Genomic DNA, 22646 nt, shown 5'->3' with positions numbered 1-22646 from the left:
CGGAAACTCAGGCCTGCCTGCTAAATCTCTGCTCGATGGAGATTTTTGGAGACTTTGAATTAATTAAAGTGAACCAACGCAAGCTGATAAAACTTGCAGTGGGTGTTGTTGTCCTGGCCCTGCCAGCCTCTGATGTGGCGCATCTCAGCTGCATCAAGTAATGTGTGATAAGCAGGTTGGAACAGGAAGTCAACAGATCTGATTTCCAAAATAAAGCGCTGGATGATGGACTTCTTTTTGCGAGACAGGAGTGAGCTGTGGAGCTTGAATTTGTTACGTGGTGTAAATTATAAAGTGAGTTCATAAAGATATGTTTAAAAAGTAATAATATAACATATTTACAGTAAAATGACAATGTAAGAAAAAAAAAGTCCATCACCAGAGCATTAGACTAACCATATACCAATAATAAGATATGTATAATACTAATAATACTAATAATAATCATGAGTGTGGTTATTTTCACATGTCTCCTAGAATAAAAATGGTACAGTTTAGCGCATAAACTCCCACTGTGGGTATCACGGGTAAACTGGTATTCTGTGCCGTGGGGTAGTGTTTTACTTCTCAACCTTGGACCGGAGGTTCTCTGTGTGCCCGTTGCTTCTGCCCTGACGGATCTGTGCGCATCTGATCGAGCTGGAATAGAGAACTGGGAACATTTTGGGCCCTTTCTCCTTCGCTGCACCCTGTGTTCCCCTCTCTGCAGCGGTCGCGCTGGCGTCGCGGGGACCGGGCGAAGCGTTCTGTCGGTCGCTGTTATGACAGGGCGGGAGGACAGCGGTCCAGGCGGAGCCGCGTTTGTTTTGTGTGGCGAAATGAGGCAAGGGGTGGAGAGTCGCCACAGAGACGCTGGGCTCTGGCCAAACATCGCCGCATTTTAGCATCGCTTCGTCTTCTCCCTGCATGCGGGGATTCCGCACTGAGCGTGCGCTGCGTTGCTGATCGACCGCACATTCATACGTTTAAAAAGACAATCTATCTTTGCAAGGTGCATGGTGGAGGATGCAGCTTGTTTGAGGACACCCCCCACCTCTCTCCGTCTCCTCCACATATCCATCGCTGCCATGACAGGCAGAGGTCTCCTCTGGAGCTCGGCTCGGTCGCTCGGAGAGCTGGCAGATTGATTCGGGACGGTGGGCCTCGTTTCTGCGGATGTCATTCTGTCTGTGGATGCTGTGAACACCATCCACTCAAACACTGCAATCGTTGCTCAGGGGGAGGAAAGATAGGGGGAGAAGGAAAACATGTCGTCTCGATCTGCATTACAGTCTGGAAACGACAGGAGCACAGGAGATCATGTAAGTGCAACCACTGTTTTTGTTGTGTGCATACAGATGATAGATGTTGCATCTACGAGCACAGATCTGCTGTTTGGCCTTTGGCATTCTGTGCTTTTTTGCCACGGTGAATGGGGGGAGGTTGCATGAGGATGAGGAGGGGGCATGCACGGTGGTGTTTCTTCTCGTTCTGTATAGATCAAGGGGCCCAGGATGTGCTAACCTTGAATGTGTGCAGGGAAAGAAGAGCTGATGGCAGCCCGAGTCGATATCGCTCAGCGAATATACGCAGAAAGCCGGCCGCCCCCTCTCTGTGTACCGCTGTGGAGAGATAGTCATGTCACATTATAACCCTTTCCTTTTCTCTCTATGTGTGTATGCTGGTGGTCGTGTGTGTGTGTGTGTTCGCCAAAAATCGGATGGGTGGGACGATTGCAGGAGGCCCAGATAAACGCATAGAGAATATGTGAAGTTGTTAGTGCGAAGTGGAGGGGATTACTGCGTAAAATGATGTGCAGTCCGTCGCTGCGCAGCCTACCAAGCGCCCAGCCCTACAGCCAGTGGGTGTCAGACAGGCCATACATTCTGCACAGGGGAACAGAGGAGAGGCCTAGGAGAAACTAGGAGAACAAAACGTCGTCGTCCATTATTTCTGTCTATCTATCTATCTATCTATCTATCTATCTATCTATCTATCTATCTATCTATCTATCTATCTATCTATCTATCTATCTATCTATCTGACCCCTTCTTTTGAACAGATCTGAAGCTGCTGTCATCCTTCAGTATAATTAAGCCATTGTGACAGATGAGTGAATTGAGCGGATAACGTTTGTGCGTTGCTATTAATGCTCAGGTGACGCTTGGTCTGCACTGTTAACTCTGCTGCTCTCCATTTCCCCACGCTGTGCTGTAGGTAGGGAGGTGGGAGCAGGAATAGAAGTACCAGGTCTGAAGGTGGGACATGAGGCTGTGGGCTTGTTATTGTGTAACTGCAGCCTCTGGGATCACAGTGTTGGCATATGCAGACAGTACCACCAAGCTTCCTGAATTTACTCTTTCATCTTATTGACTACTTTGCACCTGCTCCATGGGTGACAGTATTGTCTTGCCCATTTTTGTTCCATATTTTAGGGTTTATCTCTGCTAATATTGCCCATTGTTTAAGAATTCAGATGTTGTGTTGAAGTGAGGTAGTTATTAGTAATCAGCATCTTACCTGTGGAAGACAAAAGTTATATCAAACAGAGTTTGAAGAAAGAGAGATTGCAAGTGCAACTTGGGCTCTGACTGAAAGCTTTTCAGCTGAATAAAATAACTCAAAGTCAAAACTTGTATCAACTTACTGTAATACTCATCTAACACCTTTGTGTTAGATGGTTGGTTACTTTGTAGCTTTTGGCTCCATTGAACAGTGTCTATGTTTGTATGGAGAATTGCATATCTTTTGTGCCAGCGTCCAAAAGTGGCCATAATACTCCGCTTCATAGGGTGGCGCCATATTTGGGATCATCTGCTGGTCTCCCCATTTGGATAATTTATATCCCTCACGGACACACAAGGACACAAAAACTGCAATGATATCCTGGTGAGAAACCATTTATCCTTCTTTTCTTCAGCCACTTGGAAGTCAGAATGTCCCGGTTCCAGGTCCATAGAAACAAACTGAAACACAATCTGAAGTTAAAGTTCAGATTTGGAAAGTCAGAGGTCTCTTGGTGGGTTTAATTTTTAATAGGCAACAAGAAATAATGGCAGCAACCTCTGCAGGTGGAACTCTCACTCTGAAAGCATCTGACTGCAGTTGTTGCTTTAATAACCATGACCCCTTACCTAAAACACAAACTACATTGATTAGACATAAAATTATATATTGTTTATTGCCTTATTTGCAAGCATGAACCTGATGTGCTTTGGACTAAGAGGCCTTGGAATTGTGTTGAATCTGCAGCCAAATATTATTTACCCTGACATCAAAATCCAATATAGCAGCCATACGGATAGACTGAGTGTAAGCTACAGTTATAAACTGTTTGTACTTCTGACTATCTCATTAAATCAGTGGCACACATCAGTGAACGTATCCATACAGTGTTAAAATGGACAAAATGTAGAGAAATTCATTGTTATTGGCTTGTGGTAATGGTAACATTTAGCCTAGCCACAGAGCACTACAACAAGGTAATCCTCCACGTTTTTCTGGGTTGCAACTGCAAGGCTAACAGTTTAGTCTGTGCTAGTCTAGTGTTAGGCTTCCTCCTGCAAGAGGCTGTATCTTCTTCTGCAAGCTCACTTTGATAAAACTTCTCTTTACTGCAGGAAATGTACCAACTGCTGATAACTACTTCATACCAAAAAATCAGAAGTATAATTTTAACTCCCCTCCCACACACACTTCAATATAAAAAATGTGACTCAGTTTCTTATTATCAGCACTGCACAACAATTATCTGATTTAGTCAACAATCAAGAGACAAAACAATGGGACCTCTGCACTCAGCAGCAACAGTAGCACCTCGGTCCTCAGAAACAGGGTAAACAACAGGGTGTGGAATGAAGTGGCAGACCCCAGAAGAAGACAATGCAGAAGCTAAAGTAGAAAATATGCCCATGTGCTGGACAGCAGCTGTTTACCCACAAACAAGGAGCATGTAGTCACACGAAGCTCCGTTCAGCTTCACTTGTTTTTGTCTTTATGAGCTGAACATCTGGTGGAATGTACCCACCAAACATTTAACTTTCCCAGCTTACCCCTAAAGCCTTATCCGGGCATCTGTTTAGCAAAAACAACAATTTCAGATGCTCCTATATTTTTTTCATTGTGTTCAAACATCTGTAAGTCAATGTAGCTGTCTGGAAAACAGTTTAGTTTTTTCTCCTTGAACCCTGAACCTCTGCCAGTCTGCCCAGTGGGCCTTCAGATGTTAGTTTGGCTGTGTGCACAAATGGTGTGTATGCTCATACAATATGTTTTGGAAAACGGATTTTCTTGTGAATCAGCTTATACGTATGATTTTATAATATGGTAATCACTAAAACATGCACCAAGTGACAGTCTGCTTGATTATCAGCTCCACCGGCTGTTCAGAAACGCAAAAATGTAATTTATTTATCAGTACCACACCTAAGTGCTATGAACACTTAGGTGTGGTACTGAATCAGTGTGGACAATGCTACTGAGGGAAAGGATTCATATATTCCCTCTACTGCCAAGGTTTACTCTCAAGCTGTTTAAAAAAAGCTGTTTTTCTACAACATGTTGAGACATGCCTGCAGTCCCTTCAGACTCCGAGACAACAAAGTATTCAGCAAAAACAGGGAGGCTGAACAAAGTATGGTAAAGTTGCTCTGTTTTATCCTTATGGAGCTGTCAAACCATGTCTGTGATGGAGCATAGTGGAGTTGGAAATGTTGATCTTATGGAAAACTCATAGTTAAAAAGTAAGGATCTACATTTTGTAGAGAAAACACTGTTTACAGTTAATAAGGCTATCTGCGCTAATCATGTTAAATACTCTTCTAAGAATACTCCGTAGTCTTAAATGTTTCATTTTGTATGTATTGGTTTTAAAATCCTAAATATTGGTCAAATGTTGGTCAAATGTTTACTAAAAATGGGAAAATTCCAGTCGGTCTTCATCTAAATAGGTATAATCAACTCCAGAATGGACAAAAAACCCTAAAATGACAGCATTTCTCCCACCAAACCTCCTAGTACTTAATTAAATATTATTTTAACAAAATAGGTTTTGTTGATCGAGTTCAGTATATGTTTAAGGGTAAATTTCCCCATCTTCCTGATGCTGCTGCAGTGTGTCATACTGGTGCTAGGAGGATCCTCTCGCCACTCTCTAACTCTCTCCTCTTTTCTTGCAGCATGTGCCGCTTGGTGCCAGCCGCTCAGACAAGGCCACGAGCCAGTCCAGCCGCTCTTTGGGTGCCCGGTGCAGGAATTCCATCGCCTCCTGGTCCGATGAGCAGCCGCACATCGGCAACTACCGTCTGCTCAAGACCATCGGCAAGGGAAACTTTGCCAAAGTCAAGCTGGCCCGCCACATCCTCACAGGCAGAGAGGTGAGCCATGGGGCAGCAGACACCCTGGGTGGCAGGAAAAGGATGAATGGGCTGAGTATGTTGTTGATAGAAATGTTTCCTGGCCGAGGGAAAGTATCACTCCAGTAGTGCCCAGCGCAAGGGCTTTTTCTTTTGTTTCACATCCTGAGGATTTGGACAATAATTTCACACCACTCCTTTTTTTAGAGATTCTAGTGCTGGTTAACTGCAGATATTCTAGTCAGTGTGGAATAAACACACTCAAATTTAACTGACATTATTTTTTTCTTTTTTAACTGTTGAGAAAGTATCTTTATAGTGTTTTCGCTAAGTTTACGGCTAGGGGATATGGCAGAACAACTCCAAAATACATGAAATAATCACAGTGCTCATGGTGGCTGGGTCTGCTGTCCTCTCATATATGACAGAGCATTCCCAAAACCAAGAGGAAGACTTATAACTTGCTTTTCTTTTAAATAGAAGGTACTGTTGGATCAGGTCTTCTGTGTGAGATTGCTACTCACACTGAGTCAAGTCTTGGTTCTGCTGGTTCTTCCTGTTAAAGGGGAGTTTTCCTCTCCACTGTCGTGACATGCTCATCCAGAGGGAGTAAATGCTACAAGATAGTGTATCCATGCAGTCTGCTAAGGGTTTCCTTAGATAGAAAACCTTTCAACCAATTTAAATAATAAACTGAACTTGACTGCATTGTTTGACCATATAGAGATTAACTTTTTTTTAAACTGCCTTAAGATGGGGTTTTGTGGATTGGCACAACACTTCACACTAATTAGCACTAATTAACTGAATAAATTAAACCATTCATGGTATTAACACAGAAATTTTAAACTAAAATGATCTGATTGCTTTTATTTAGAAGCAACCATTGTTACCTTACTGCTGTTAAGATATTACACTATTACAGCTACAATATTGTTGTCTCTTATATATGATTTAGATTTTAAGACATGGATAGAGAGTTAGAGAAAACCGGTGAGTCCCCTGTTTTTATTTGGAGAATTGAAGGATTAAATTCCAATTTAGTCACAAGCAATGAGATTAATTAGAAGTAACTGTCAGCTAAAACAGCATATAATCTTTAAAGATTAGTTCATAGCCAATGTACACAGCATTGGAAAACTGAACCAAACATAGAACACTTGCTGAATTTAGTAGAATTAAGCAGAATGTTTTCACTTCTTGTCTGTTTCAAATGTGTGAGTCTAACCTGCTGATATTAGCTGGGCTATGAACTCGGATAGCTAGCCTGCACTAGGCTGCTTAACAGACCTGCTACTCTTACCATGTCAACTGTAAAAGTATTACCTTAATAACTGTAATGGTTGGTTCTCCTTTAGTCTCCGTGCCATAGTTTTCTGGCCAACTGTCTTTCATTTAAACAAATCCCACGTATAGTTGACTAGTAGAGCCCTAAACAGGGAAGGGAGGGGTATCGTGCCCACTGCTGCAGCTTCTCGGACATCTTAATAAGGAGACTTTAACCCATACGACATATGGTACAGAGAAAATAGGAGAACTGTAATAGAAACAGAAATGACAAAAAATACAAAGTAAGAATATTTAGTTTGTGGAATAAGAGGACATGTTATACAGCTGAGCTTTCATACAGCCAACATTAAATGACTTCTGCTGTGATCTGGGCTAAATAGAAAATAAAATGAACCTGACCTTCAAGGGAAGTAGGGGGAGGCTGTTGGGAGGAAGGGTGGGGCACCCCCCTAATGTGATGGCAGGGCAAATACTGCATCAGCTGGAAGCCATTGATGAGCTGAAAAAAGTGTTAAAAATAAATACAAAAATACAGCAAAATAAATGCAATAAAAAAAGAAATGTTAAAATGCACAAATAATAAATTCCATGATTCAACAGACAAGATGAAAGGATTGTCAGTTTTCATTTATTTCTCTATATATTATTCATTATTATCATAATTATTTTGCAGGTTAACTTTTTTTTATATATTTTTAAAGTATAGTTTCTCAAAAGTATTTTTATAAATGAGCCTCTCTATTGTGTGTCGATTGTTTAGTTTAGTTGCCCCCCTTCTTCCTTTAAAATGTAAATTGCTTTTTGTCCATGGATGTAAAAGTAACTGCCCTGGTCTGTTTCAGTCCAGCAATCCCCTGTACCCAGGTCAGCTAGTTTGTGGGGGATTTGTGGTCAGAACAGGATCCACATTCACATGAATTCGGAAATCTTTTTGGGTTAGAGTTTCTTGGGTTTAAATGGTGTTTTCAGGTCAAATTAGAGTCCATCACGATACAGTGGGAAAGATTTGTCACGAAGTGGAAAACATTCAAGACAGTTGCCAATCTTCTTAGGAGTGAATGTTCCAGCAAATTTACCCAGAAGTAACTCCATTTGATGCTCCAGAATAGCCGTAAACCGCAGGAGCTTAAATTCCAATTCTTTCATTCCTCGGTTGTTAAATGTTAAATATGTATGACTTGTTTAGATGCTAGAAGGTGATAGGCTTTTCTCTCTAAAAAGAGTATGGCTTCATGAGATGGTGAACTGTCAGGCATGGTGGTGGAGGGCTGATGATTTGTTTTGCAGTTACAGGACCTGACCAGGAAATTGAACTCGTCCACAGTGCCTTGCACAACTATTCATTGCCCTTGAAGTATTTCACATTTTGTCACGTTACAACCACAAACTTCAGTGTATTTCAATGGGATTTTGTTTGATAGACCAACACATGGTAGTGGATAATTGTGCAATGGAAGGAAAATGATACTTGGTTTTTAAAAATGTTTTGCAAATGAAAATCACAAAAGTGTGGCATGCTTTTGTATTCAGCCTACTTTACTTTGATACATCTAAATAAAGACCAATGAAACAAGTTCCCTTCAGAAATCACCTAATTAGTAAATGGAGTCCAGCTGTGTGTAATTGTATCTCAGAATAAGGCAGCTGTTCTGTTTCTGGCCTTAGATGTTTGTTAGAGAACATTAGGGAACAAACATCATCATGAAGACCAGGGAACACAGCAGACAGGTCGGTGACTGAACATCTCACAGAACTCTGCTCAATTCATCATCTGAAAGTATGGGACAACTGAAACCCTACCAAGACATGGCTGTCCACCTAAACTGGCAGGCTAACCAAATAGAGCATTAATCACAGAAGCAGCCAGAATGCACATGGTAACTCTGAAGGAGCCGCAGAGATCCACTGCTCAGGTAGAAGATTCCGTTGACAGGACAACTGATTATTGTTCGCTCCACAAATTCTGCTCCTCTGGAAGAGCAGCAAAAAAAAGCCATTGTTGAGAGAAAGTCAAATGAAGTCCTGTTTCTCACAAGACATGGAGGGGACACAGCAGACAGTTGGAAGATGGTGCTTATACAAAACATTCTGTGGGGGAAAACTAACACTGCCCGTGACCCTGAAAATGGTGGTGGCAGCAAAATGCTGTTGGGTTGTTTTTCTTTAGTAGGGACAGGGAATTCTGGATCAGATTACATGCAAATATGGATGAAGCTTAACTAAATACAAGACAATCCTGGAAGGAAACTTGTTGGGAGCTGCAGAAGACTTGAGACTTTCACCTTTCAGCAGGACAACAAGCCTAAACACAAAGCCAGGGCTACAGGGGACAGTCAAGGTTCAGACCTAAATCCAAATGAGTTATTTGGCGAAAATAAAACGGACAAAAATTTGGTCTCTAGATGCATACCACAAATGACTTGAGTCAGAGGGATAAATACAAGTGCACAGCTCACTATACATATTTCAATTGTAAAAACATTTGAAAACCATGTGTCATTTTCCTTCCACTTCACTGTTAGTCTGACACATAAAATCATATAGAGGTTTGAGGTTGTAACGTAGGAAAATATAGAAAAGATCAAGGTGCATAAAAACTTTTACAAGGAACTGTATCCCAAAGTGTTCTGGAGTCAAACGTGAGGCCGTCTGTCCTTCATCTGAAACTTGGTTTAAACTGGATTATTTAATATAGCAGTGACCCCAAGCACAGCAGCAATGCATTAAAATGTTCAGAATGATGACTGGCATTGATTCATTTTTCACATTAATATCTTTACATTTACATTACGTGATTATTCTGTTATACAAGAATTTGTTAACTTTTCCTTGTCAAAGCTTCTTCTTCATCTCTTACAGGTTGCAATAAAAATCATTGACAAAACCCAGTTGAACCCAACCAGTCTACAAAAGGTCAGTTTTCTTCTTTCTATTTCCGAGTTTTTAATTCAAGAATGTGTGTCATGTCTTCAGGAGCAAGAAAAGGAAATAGAAGCTGCCCTATCTCGTGATGTGCATCCACGGTGTGTTGTTATGTTGTTATCGCTGAAAAGAACAGATTTGTGAAGTCTGGGGTGCTCCTCAGCTGTTTCCCCCTTCAGAAGCAGGAGGAAGGGAGAGCAGGTGATGCTGATGCAGATGCAGAGAGGGCTCATGGGACGCAATGCTGTTTGGCAGGTGCTAGGGCCTGGATGGGAGCAAGAGGAGACCTCTGCTCCGCATATCGTCTCTCGTCTCTCTCTTGGCTAATCGCTGCTGTGAGAGCGAGCTGACTCATCCCAGAGACTGCGCTCACCCAACTCCTGCTTTCCTCTATTTGTGTGCATGTCTTCTTAACATGTCTTCCTCAGACACGTGTTTGTGGATAACAAAAAAGGACGTGTTGTAGAGGTGTTTGGATCTGTCACTGTTTTCGTGGAAAGGTGAGACGTGTTGCGACAGGAATGGGTGATTTAAGTTCCTGCTCTGTAGTCTGATTCACCAGGACGTCGAGCAAGAGACCTGTACTGGATACCCAACACACATGACGACCAGTGTACAGGGTTCCTAAGCAGTCTGGAAAATACTAGAATTAGATTTCAGTATTGTCCAGTTCTGGATAAGTCTGAAAACAATCAAATGAGAGTGTGGAAAATCTTTGTATTAACAGACATTATTCACTATACTTCTGTCCTTCCTGCTTTGTGTTCTTCCTTTCTTTCTGGTGTCATTTCTCCTTCCTTCTGTTCTTCCTCCCTCCCATTATCATATCCTTATTATTCATTCCTTTAATGGTTCTTTCTTTTGGTCAGTCTATCTGTCGGATTTTTGTCTTTCCTTTGGTCCTTTCTTCATTTTTTTCTTTGTGACCTTCCTCCCTTAAAAGTTTGGAACTTTTACTTGAAAATGTGTAAGAACCCTTCCTAGAATATTTCCTTCCTACCTACCAATTGTGCCACAGTCACCTCATGTACAGGGATTGGACAATGAAACTGAAACACCTGGTTTTAGACCACAATAATTTATTAGTATGGTGTAGGGCCTCCTTTTGCGGCCAATACAGCATCAATTATTGTAGATATGTTTATACTGTTTAATTTGTATTGTATTGCACTGACTACGCCAAAACAAATTTCTTGTATGTCCAAAAACGTACTTGGCAATAAAGCTTTTCTGATTCTGATTCTGATTCTGATTCGTCTTGGGAATGACATATACAAGTCCTGCACAGTGGTCAGAGGGATTTTAAGCCATTCTTCTTGCAGGATAGTGGCCAGGTCACTACGTGATACTGGTGGAGGAAAACGTTTCCTGACTCGCTCCTCCAAAACACCCCAAATTGGCTCAATAATATTTAGATCTGGTGACTGTGCAGGCCATGGGAGATGTTCAACTTCACTTTCATGTTCATCAAACCAATCATTCACCAGTCTTGCTGTGTGTATTGGTGCATTGTCATCCTGATACACGGCACCGCCTTCAGGATACAATGTTTGAACCATTGGATGCACATGGTCCTCAAGAATGGTCCGGTAGTCCTTGGCAGTGACGCGCCCGTCTAGCACAAGTATTGGGCCAAGGGAATGCCATGATATGGCAGCCCAAACCATCACTGATCCACTCCCGTGCTTCACTCTGGGCATGCAACAGTCTGGGTGGTACGCTTCTTTGGGGCTTCTCCACACCGTAACTCTCCCGGATGTGGGGAAAACAGTAAAGGTGGACTCATCAGAGAACAATACATGTTTCACATTGTCCACAGCCCAAGATTTGCGCTCCTTGCACCATTGAAACCGATGTTTGGCATTGGCATGAGTGACCAAAGGTTTGGCTATAGCAGCCCGGCCGAGTTGAGGTGCACATTTAATTCTGCCGTGATTTGGGCAGCCGTGGTTTTATGTTTTTTGGATACAATCCGGGTTAGCACCCGAACATCCCTTTCAGACAGCTTCCCCTTGCATCCACAGTTAATCCTGTTGGATGTGGTTCGTCCTTCTTGGTGGTATGCTGACATTACCCTGGATACCGTGGCTCTTGATGCATCACAAAGACTTGTTGTCTTGGTCACAGATGTGCCAGCAAGACGTGCACCAACAATTTGTCCTCTTTTGAACTCTGGTATGTCACCCATAATGTTGTGTGCATTTCAATATTTTGAGCAAAACTGTGCTCTTACCCTGCTAATTGAACCTTCACACTCTGCTCTTACTGGTGCAATGTGCAATCAATGAAGACTGGCTACCAGGCTGGTCCAATTTAGCCATGAAACCTCCCACACTAAAATGACAGGTGTTTCAGTTTCATTGTCCAACCCCTGTATTTGCATGTAAAGCAGTTGGGTAAAATCTGAAAAGGAATTGTGAGCCAAATAAGATAAAGAATGCAGACGCCCTGCAGGGCTTATTATATTCTTGTACTGTCACCAACATTTAGCCATAAGGGGCTCATATTTTTTTTTTTCCTTTTACCTCCCTTATGTAGCTGTAAGTAATTGACAAATGTACTAAATGCTTTCCACCTTCATCTTTATGTCCGCTTACATTGACTTTCAAAAATGTTTGATGTGACATCCACCACGGGCAAAACATTTCTAAGCAACTTCAAGTTTTTGTTCACAGTGCATTTTTATAAAACCAGTATAGGTTCCATGGATTTTTGCCATGTATTTAGTGCACCATCAAGCTTCAACCACCATCAACCATCAAAGTTCTCCTTTCGTCATACATTGATGTTGCCAGACCATAGCAGAATGAATTTTGAGAAAAGTAAAGAAGGGCTTAGTTATAGAGTTCAGTCGATTTGCTAGAATTACATTTTCAGATGAAAGCTAAAAACCAAATCATAATTTAGATTTCAAACATACAAAGCTATTGATAAAACCAGAGGAGGTTATTTTGAAGAAAGCAAAGTCTGGGCAAAAACAATCCAAATACCTGATAATTTAATAATACTGGTCATTTTGTTGTGAAGAACTCCAGTGAACTTTGATCTTTTTTATACACATTTGATCCTTGCCCTGTACTGGATATCCTGAACAATTCAACTAAAAACCCCTAAAAATCTGTCAAAACAAAAATAAAAAATAGATGCATTAAATTTGTTACATAAGTGTGCCCATCACAATGGAAAACACCACAGCCAGAGAGCTGGATCAAAGTCAGGACGTCACGTGTCTCTAAAACCTTTCTCTTCTGTATGGTACCATCAGAATCAGCTTTGTGTGCACAAGGTTGGTGAATAAACAAGGGATTTCGGTTCTGATGGCTCTCAATGAAGACATTTTAAACATAAATATATAAGAAGAGAAATAAAGATATGTTTTTTGTAAATATGTATATACAGTGTTTTTACAAAAGGGAAAGACATGGGTATATTTGTGCAAATATGCATATTACCGATCTAGGCACTCTGACTGGTAAGTGTTCATCAGAGAGATGAACAGTTTGTGTGCAGGATGTGTGGGATCTGCAGAGATTGTGCAGGGAGGCAATTTATTTACACAGCTTATAATATTTGCTCAATAATCTTTGCTTACAGGTGTCCTTGCGTTGTTTGCTTGATCAGCCCTGGATGGTGACAGGCAACTCAAAAATCCGACCTTTTTCAGTAAATGTACCATATTGTGCCTCCAGATCACAGTAACAGTCACACCCTTGTTTTCAGCATAGATGAGGTGCATACAGTCAGAGGAAGCACAGAAAAGTAAGCCACTATTTAAGAGGAGACTGTATTCCATACATGTTGTGACATGTCGGCGGTTCATTCAGCCTGCCGAGCAGCCAGACTAAAAGCAGATAACAGGAAGGCTGAAAGGGAGAGAGCGAAGTTACTTTATTTCCTGTTTGGTAGGTTTATGTAGGAAATACATGCAGAAAAATATGTTGAAGTAACGCTAGTCATGCTAAATGTTAAGATGTTTTAAGAAGGTTTAAAATGTCATGTCTGAAATGATTTTGTCTGTTTTTAAAGTAGTACGACCCTGATTTACAGGAACTCAGTCTCACACAGTGATGTGACATCACCTTTGTTCTTAACATAAATGACTAGTGGCCGCTCCAGGCAGGAAGATTAGAAAAAAAACAAAAACCTTTTGTTTCTGTGTCTTATCAGAAATTAAAATCAGTTTAAAACAGCATCAGCAGTTGATCGTAAATCAGCCACTAAACACAAATTTATTCAATTCTAGCATTACAGTGTAGGAGGTGGAAACACAGGTAGAAAGTAAGAACTTACACCAGTTTAGCAAGAGTAGTAGACATCAGCTACTCTTAACAGTGTCAACTAAGTGGCACTAGCAGCAAAATATCGGGCAGGTAAACTGCTCTGCTCTGATGTAAAACCAAGCATGTAAAGAGGAAAGTATCTGGATGACAAAACAACAAAAAGCTCTTGTATTTACTGCATGCACTAAACCCGCTATAATACTCTAACAGCACAAGGTCACTGATATCACAGAGGCTACAAGGAGGAAAAGATTAGTTTCCAATAAAAGGTCAAAGGCAAAAAACTAATCTTTAGCAGCAGCTTTGTTTGACCACATCCACATAATACATTTGCAATGGTCCGACTAATAAAGTGGCCTTCAACATATCTAGAGTTTGTTCTTTACAGACAGAGAACTCTGCACACCCCTGTTATAATTCCTATTTAACAGAAACAAAGAAATCTGTTAGAGGGATACATATGAAAAGATGCACTAATCTGTATAAGTGAGCATTGCCTTTAACTGATACTTTTGATCGAATTTCAGCATTCAGTCTTCTTTAGCTGGAGACTGTCAGCATCCCACATGTTGAATATTAATATATTAATATTGGACTACTCCACTGTTCCCTTCAAGGGACCCCACACATTTTCTGTTGAGTTTATTTCTACACTGTTATTAGACCAGTTTTAGATGTGTTTCTATAGATCAGATTAAGAAAAATAATAATAGTGGATTTATTTGACATGTCTTTGGGCTAGGGAATATTCTTAGGGCCTGAGACATGAAAGAGCCTAAATTAACATAATCTGGATGCTAATATATGTAGAGAGGAGAAAGATAGAGGGATGGCTGTATTGTAGATGGAAAGAGGTAAGATGTAAAATCGCAAAAAATCAAATCTGATCGTCCATGATCAAGATTTCTTGTTGATAGCTTTTGAGTCTTATAAGATTTCCATGTGGTTCTCTGAAACCTTTTGATGAAATACGTAAGAATTGAATCAATCCATTTTTGATTCTGTGTTTTTACGTCAAAACAAATCGGAGCAAAAGCTCCCTTTTTAATGCAGTTTGTCACCATCTGCTTGATTTGAACTACAGCCAGGATTTGCTGGAGGAGCTTTCTTGCCTCAGAGCTTTGTACATCCTCTGCCATTACAGGGCTGCTATTTAATCAACAGCAATGAGGGTCAAACGTCTCGCTGGAGGAGTCCTTAGCTGTTTGTTTTTTTTGATGGGTCAGATCCTGTCGGCCTGATGCTTCTGAGCAAGGAACTAGTGGGATGGTGCGATGCTTTCAGCACTACGTATCCCAAGATTTCCTCCAGTACAGCTGGAAAAGCTGGGAAAGTGCCTGGTCTTAATACCTGGGTTGCTGTGGCAACTGTGACGTCAGGCTCTGCTAGTGAAGACTGCTAGAAGAACTGAATGGGGGGGAGAATGACAGGGAGTAGAACAGCTTATCAGGCATCATTTTCCTTCCTTTTGCCTTGTTATCATTGTTTAGAGCTGTCTGTTTTGAGCTATGCTCGTTAGTCTAGCAGACGTACTATTATTTACATGAAATCATGGGAGCTGCCTCGAATGTAATCCTCCGTACTGCACGTCCCTCACAGTAGACATGCCACGGCGAGTGGAGACTTGTCGGATCTTTGGCTGCACATTCACTTGCAAATTTGTGCGTGGGCATTTTGTTGTTGCCGTTTTAAATGACGAGGAGGATTTCACAAATTCTAAATGTGATACAGTTATTTTAGGTGTCGAGTTGTCTGTGTGAACTGGTCATCACAAGATTCCGACTACTCACGTCTGCACAGAGAAAGCATGGGTGGGATTTATCTTTTTTCATCCACTTCCTGTTAATATAAGAAGAGAATAATGATGGGTTCAAATGCCTGATTGTAACAGAAATTTGGTAAATTGACTTTTAGTAAAATTAGATCATTTGAAAAAGGTTTCAAGATCCTATTAACCTATCGATTAATAAAAATAGAATACTGCTGTTATGTTGTATTTAAATAAATTCATATTTAAAAAGTACCTTTTAAAACACATTCCCAATCGGCCTAATAATTAGGAAGGAAACTGATTTTTACATTTCTGAAAAGTCTCTAAATTATATTGATATCTACCATTAATTATGATTATTATTTGTACAAAGCTGTCTGTTTTTATTTTTCTGTATCTATTGCCATGATAATATAAGTGAAGATTAAAAATATTACAAATTGTACAAATGTTACTCAAAGAAAACCTACAAACTATTAAACAAGCTACTTCACTACACCACATGCACTGAGTAGTATAGATGTGCAGCTAAACCGTACTCGGTGTTAATTACATCCCGCTACATCATAAACATTACAGTACAGCTCATTCTTAGTGAGTACTGGATTGCTTGTAAAGATATACTGATTTCTGATCCCCTGTTTTTCTAAACTTCGATCTGCAGAGGCTGATTTGAATTGATTCTGTTTTCACTTTAAGCACTATAATAAAAGAAGTAAGAAAAAAATTGAAAATGTATGTTTTAGCCTGCTTTTCGTGAGCGGTCATTATTTTTTTGATGTTAGGATTAAAGGTGAAGTCTCACCATGTGTGTGAGAAAGCAGTCACTATAAAATAGTTTCTAGTTTCTACTGTTTTTAGTAGAGCAGTAGCGATCAGCACTGTTGGCATGACTAAAATAGGTATCTGTGTGTATTTGATAATGTACACCACAGGTCAAAAGTTTTAGGCACACTTTTTCATTTAAAAATGTTCTTTATAGATTCTCACTGATGGCATCAAAAGTCTGAACAAACACATGCAATTATGCAGCAAACGAAAAATTGTAAAAAAAGAACTTTAAATATGTTTTATATTTTAGATTCCGCCCTTTGCCGTGATGACTGAAATATCAACCTCTGGCCGTCTCTCAATGAACCTCAATGAAATTTTTTCAAAAACTTTGGAAAACCAGGTGACCACCTCATGAAACTCATGGAGAGAATGCCCAAAGATCAAAGCAGAATCAGAGCAAAGGGTGGCTGTTTGGAAGAATCTAAAATATAAAAATGTTTAGAGTTATTTCAAACTTTTTGCTTACTATATAATTCCATGTGTTCATTCACAGTTTTGTTGTCTTTGGTGAGACTCTACAATATAAATAGTCATGAAAGTAAAGAGACCCATTAAGTGAGAAAGTGTATCTAAAAGTTTTGAATGGTAGTGTACATCGTAGCTTTGACTTTTCCAAAATTCTGCCAACAATTCCAAAGCCAGCATGTTCCATGGCTGACAGGTCAGAAGAGTGAGTCTGGTTTGCCTGTCAACGATCAAGCTGAAAACCATCAGATTCCGGTCACTAACCAATTTCTTGGTGCATCTGTCATTGCTATCAAAACTACCACAGGGTCATATAGAGTTTGTATGTTCTAAATTTTTTGTAAAGACACACAAGTAATTGATTGTTCAGCTCACTGTTTTAGACCAGTATTAATAAGCATTGTATGTGTAAAAGGTGACATGAGCATGATGTTAAAAGCTAATACTGGCTACCAGTTTTTCTATGTACACATGCATGTTTTGTGCTTTATAGGGCATTCGATGGGGTCAAAGGGGAGCTCGCTTGGTAGTTTCTTCTCCATGTATCTATTTTCCATGTGAAGTGTATTGAGATGATGTTTTTTGTGAAGTAACACTATATAGGTAAATTAAATGGCTATAACCATTTTGATTGTTGTAATATAAATGAAAAGCAATTGGCTTAAACTATAAACAGCGCTGGGCCCAGATTAAGTCCCAGATTTCTGAAGTCAAGCAACTTTGTGTCTGCTGGCGAATCAAGTATGGTGAGGCTGAGATTCAGATCCTAACTTTATTCATCATAATTATTCATGTCTTTTTTCTCTCTCTCTGTTTCAGCTGTTTCGGGAGGTACGAATAATGAAAGGCTTAAATCATCCTAACATAGGCAAGGCACCTCTCTACATCCATCTCTCATACCTCATGTTATTGATTTAATATGTGCATCTGGTTGGTGTGTGTGACCAGACAGCATTGTTAACATTGTATTTAATTAGATTTCCCTCCGTTTTGGTCTACAGTGAAGCTGTTTGAGGTGATAGAGACGGAGAAGACCCTTTACCTAATTATGGAGTATGCTAGTGGAGGTGGGTATTTTGGCCAGTCTGGTAAAAGGTGCAGATAGTTTTAGACTTGGTTACACAGCAACCTAAACAAATAGAGCAAACACAGAACATTTGCCACAGACATACTAAAGTCCCAATAAAATAAAGTAAAATACAAGTTCCCTAAATTTTAGGGTTTTAACACATGATCTGGTCTTTACAATGTTCTAAAATCATTTAAATCTAACCAAACCACACATTCTACCACATTCTTTTTTTGTTTAAAAAGATGAAGCTAAATTAGATTTGTGGAAGTATGACCAAAAACCATAGATACAGGGTAAACGGCCTGTATAGCACTTTATCTAGTCTGAGGACCCCAAAGTGCTTTACACTGCAGTCAGCCACCCATTCATACACACATTCACACACTGACAGTGGTAAACTACAATGTAGCCACAGTTGCTTATAAATTACATAAAAAATCAAAAGGTTCTATTTAGTTTTATCATGACTACAGAATAGAACCCAGGTAAAAAATCATACAACTGAAACCGAATCTCCACATAATGTTATTTTGTGGACAAATTACCATTAGCAGTGCAGCGCATCAAGCTGCTACTGACAGTGAGAAAAGAAGCAGTTTAAAACTGAAGAGATGACTCGTAGGATCGTTTATAAATTTTTGCCACATAAATATTGCTGACGATGCTTGTTTAATATTAGTGATTGATAACCTGTATAGTTAAAGTTCCTACAGCAGTAAGTCATGTACAGCTACTATAATGCTTTCACACATATATCATCTTGGGTCGAGATGTTATACAGCACAGCATCAAGTCCCTTTTGAACTGAGTGGATAATGCTCTCTTTTTATTTTTTTTAATATTTTTTCTTTGCTGCACTAGAGGCCTTTTATTTTTCACTTTTTGATAGTAGGCAGACCGGAAACAGGGGCAAAGAGAGGGGGAGACATTCGGCAAAGGTCGAACCTGGGACAGCCGCACCAAGGGGTATAGCCTCTGCACATTGCCATGCGCTTAAGCCCTACACCGCCATTGTTGCGCCCTATGTTTTTATTTCTTTATTATGAAGATTTTCCTGTAAAAGAAATGCATCACTGTTTATTGAGAGAATATTTTCTTCAACTTTGATGTATTTGTGATATTATAATAGCTCATGAGCCTTTTAGCTTTCCAAACTGGTCCTTTTCCCTACATGACAACAAGGAAGGTATGGGGAGTCAAACTGATATTTTACAGTATAGTTTCTAGGACTACAGTTAAAAAGGTTGATCATTCATCTTCCCCTGTGGACTGGACACTGATTTTACATTTAATAAAGAAGTTTTGAATTTTATCCCAGCTGATGATGACTGGCATGGCAGCTGAACACCCAGAACAGATGTAAATTTGTGAGAGTACCCACCATGTTTGTTTTTGATTTTCTCATTAGGAAGTGGTTATTTTATTTTCAACTTAAAATAAGAAATATTACATTTAAATAGAGTTTTTCTTTTTTTTTAGTCAATAACATAAATGTAAGTAAATTTCCTTTTTCATATTTAAAATAATAAAAAAATATTATAATCAAAAGGAAAAATTTTCTCAAGTTATTCTGTTACCATGCACACAAAGGCTCCTTGATTGTGGCAGAAGTTATGATTCTGATCATTTTGGTCATTTTTGAAATCATGATCATTTAAAGTACAACTATCTGAGTTTGAGAAAACAAAGTATCTAAGACAAGTTACATATTTGTTTTGGTTAAAAATGTTTTCCATGTTTCTTATTTTATTAATAAGCAAGTTGTAGCTTCATATTAGGAGGCCAGATATGACTGATCAATAGCAATCATCAAAACTCTTTTAGGTCTGTATGTTTTCTCAACGTGGCCCCTTGAGGACAATAAATCTGATAGAAGCTACTGTTAATTATATATTAATAACAAAATTAAAGTGAAGGAATTTTCATTCTGTTTATCTGCCATATTTAATCAAGCTGTTATGTGAAGATAAGTTCTCTGGCTTTCTTACCTAACCAGATGCTCTTACTCACAGGTGAAGTGTTTGACTACCTTGTGTCACATGGGAGAATGAAGGAGGTTGAAGCCAGAGCAAAATTTCGACAGGTAGAAATGTTTGTCCTTACAGTCCAACTCTTACTGTTCAGTATTTTAACTGTTTTTTTCTCACAGATTGTATCTGCTGTCCACTACTGCCACACCAAGAACATTGTCCACAGAGATTTGAAGGTGAGGAAGAGCAGATAAATGTAATAAATTATATTAACGAGCTAGAAGTCTTAGGGAAGTCATCCAAGATTTGGAAGATCTCATTCTCTCACGGAATTAGTTAACATGTGGGAGTAATCTCGATCTGTGCTTCTAAAAACAGTTCGTTAGCCTCTTAATTGCAGTGCTGAGTAAAGAGGCTGGAGCCAGGGCCTAAACACACTGTGACATACATACAGCATGAGTCATGTCCAGCATGCAACCCCCCAATCTGTCCAGTTTGTGCTCTCTCTCCTTTTTTCCTTCATCTCTACTCATTTATTTTCTGTCCTCTTTTTCCCTTTGCCCTCCTCCCCCCACTCCACTATTTTTGTGCAGTGATCCATCTATTCTCCCTGAATGTGGTGTTGATATGTGCATAATGCGTCCGTTTTCTGTTCTGCGCTCCTCCTGTCCAACCGTCCCACTCGGTCTTTCAGGCAGAGAACCTTCTGCTGGACGCTGACGCCAACATCAAGATTGCTGATTTCGGCTTCAGCAACGAGTTCACGCTGGGGAACAAGCTGGACACATTCTGTGGCTCACCGCCCTATGCTGCACCTGAGCTTTTCCAGGGGAAGAAGTACGACGGCCCTGAGGTTGACGTCTGGAGCCTGGGAGTCATCCTCTACACGCTGGTCAGCGGCTCGCTGCCGTTTGATGGCCAGAACCTAAAGGTCAGTTTTCCCATGACTGGGTCTTATAACTGGCTCTGTCATCTGGTTGCTAAATTTAAAGATTACAAAATTTTCATTTATGAAGGAAATATGGGCAGCTTTAATATCATTATCAAGTACTGTGGGAATGCACACCTCACAACACAGCAGTGAAATCTCACTATCATCACAAGGAATTTTAGGAACGGTTGCTTAGAATTACAATTTTTCATCACATCATAACATCCAAAAATCCAACCTCTATCTCTGATAATGTCATGTCTGATCTTTATTCTGTTAGCCCAGACTCAAAACAGGAAAACACACACACACACACACACACACATATATATATATATATATATATATATATATATATATATATATATATATATATATATATATATATATATATATATATATATATACACATTGTAGGAAACACCCCCACAGAATATCTAGGAGCATACCTGACAGACAAGACCAGGCCGGAGTCCCACTGTTTACACTGGGACTCTGTGTAATTGTCGTTTTATTTTGTTAGCATTTGGTATTAATTAACAGTCCTTCTGTTTATTAGCTCATTACAGATGGCATATTTGGACTGTTCCTTATTTAAAATGCTTAATCTGGTCAGATCTGAACTGGTTAATCCTGGGCTGAACAGAGATTCATTAAAACACAACTAGAGATTTATATAACCTTCATGCTTTTATTGAAGACCCAAGAAAAGAACATTTACATTGCTTTTTGGCACTAGGCACAGCCTAAAGCATGAAAATCTTTTTTTTTAAACTGGCCAAACCTAGTCTTAATTATTCTACACTGATTGCAGGTCTTTACAATACAAATCAGATTTATGAAACTTTCAATCTACTTGTGAGAACGGCAACAATAAAAAATATCTGGAAGGTGCCTCAACTAGGGCACCTTTCATCCTAGAACCTCCCCTGGCTAAGGATGTATATCATGTCTAAATATCTGCTCAGCTCATGGAGGAAATTAATGTATGATAATCACAAATGATTCACTCAGTAAACAAACTCGGCAAAGATTGATTTTGTTCAGTTGTTTGTGCTACAACCCAGTTGCTATAGTAACAACCAGTTTGTAACATGCCAGCTGAGTGCAGCATCTAATGCCTGGTTCACACGGATTCACAAGGTTCATAAGGATTTCTATGCCAATTTTTATCCCCTATCTTACCCTTCTGACATGCCCCGAATATCATCATGGCTCTTAAGATAATCTTATGATTATCGTGTGTTCTGTGTTAAGAACAATCTAGTCTGCCCGGAAGGACATTGGTACTGCTCCAACCTCAAATAAGGGATATTCAACATGTTGGATTGATTTGCCGTGATTTCCTAGGGTGTGGGGTGTTCCCCAAGAATAAATGAGCATGCAGCTTGTTGAATATGAAGTGTAGCCAATCAGAAAGCGACATGACAGAAACACGGAAGGAAATTACTCTGAAGTCACGTTTAAACTCAAGAGGGTTTTGCAAGATTTCCCGTCTGAAATCTGAATGTTTGTGAGTGAAATCTGTTCGTGTGTGTTGTGCATTCCATGTGGCTGGACAGCACACACTGTAGGACCGAACCTGTTACACCTACGATTTTTTTATCATTATGTGTGGGGTATCTCAAGTTTTGAAAATACTCAGAAAATTTGAAAATTCTGCCATGTGAATCAGGCATCAGTGTTTCTCAGGGTGTTAAAATGACCCAAACAGTTCTTAGTATTTATGTTTTCATAAATCTCTGACCATAAGTTAGAAATAATCCATAACAGTGCAG

The 22646-nt window shown here is 39.7% G+C and overlaps 1 protein-coding gene across 1 annotated transcript in view; it reads left to right on the top strand.

The window, feature by feature from the left end:
• Positions 1–493: 493 nt before the first annotated feature.
• mark4a (MAP/microtubule affinity-regulating kinase 4a) overlaps positions 494–22646 on the top strand; it is a 36920-nt gene continuing 14767 nt past the window's right edge. The window contains exons 1-8 of the mRNA XM_047378926.1: positions 494–1301; positions 5157–5354; positions 9483–9536; positions 17715–17763; positions 17897–17962; positions 19980–20050; positions 20117–20173; positions 20632–20868. Of these exons, the coding sequence (XP_047234882.1) occupies positions 1248–1301; positions 5157–5354; positions 9483–9536; positions 17715–17763; positions 17897–17962; positions 19980–20050; positions 20117–20173; positions 20632–20868 (786 nt within the window). The 5' untranslated portion in view covers positions 494–1247. The remainder of the gene's footprint in view (positions 1302–5156; positions 5355–9482; positions 9537–17714; positions 17764–17896; positions 17963–19979; positions 20051–20116; positions 20174–20631; positions 20869–22646) is intronic.

The sequence above is a fragment of the Girardinichthys multiradiatus genome, chromosome 11 (assembly GCF_021462225.1).
Source record: "Girardinichthys multiradiatus isolate DD_20200921_A chromosome 11, DD_fGirMul_XY1, whole genome shotgun sequence".
Classification (NCBI taxonomy): domain Eukaryota; kingdom Metazoa; phylum Chordata; class Actinopteri; order Cyprinodontiformes; family Goodeidae; genus Girardinichthys; species Girardinichthys multiradiatus.
The sequence above is the reverse complement of the archived record's forward strand: the minus strand, read 5'-3'. Positions and strand labels throughout refer to the sequence as shown.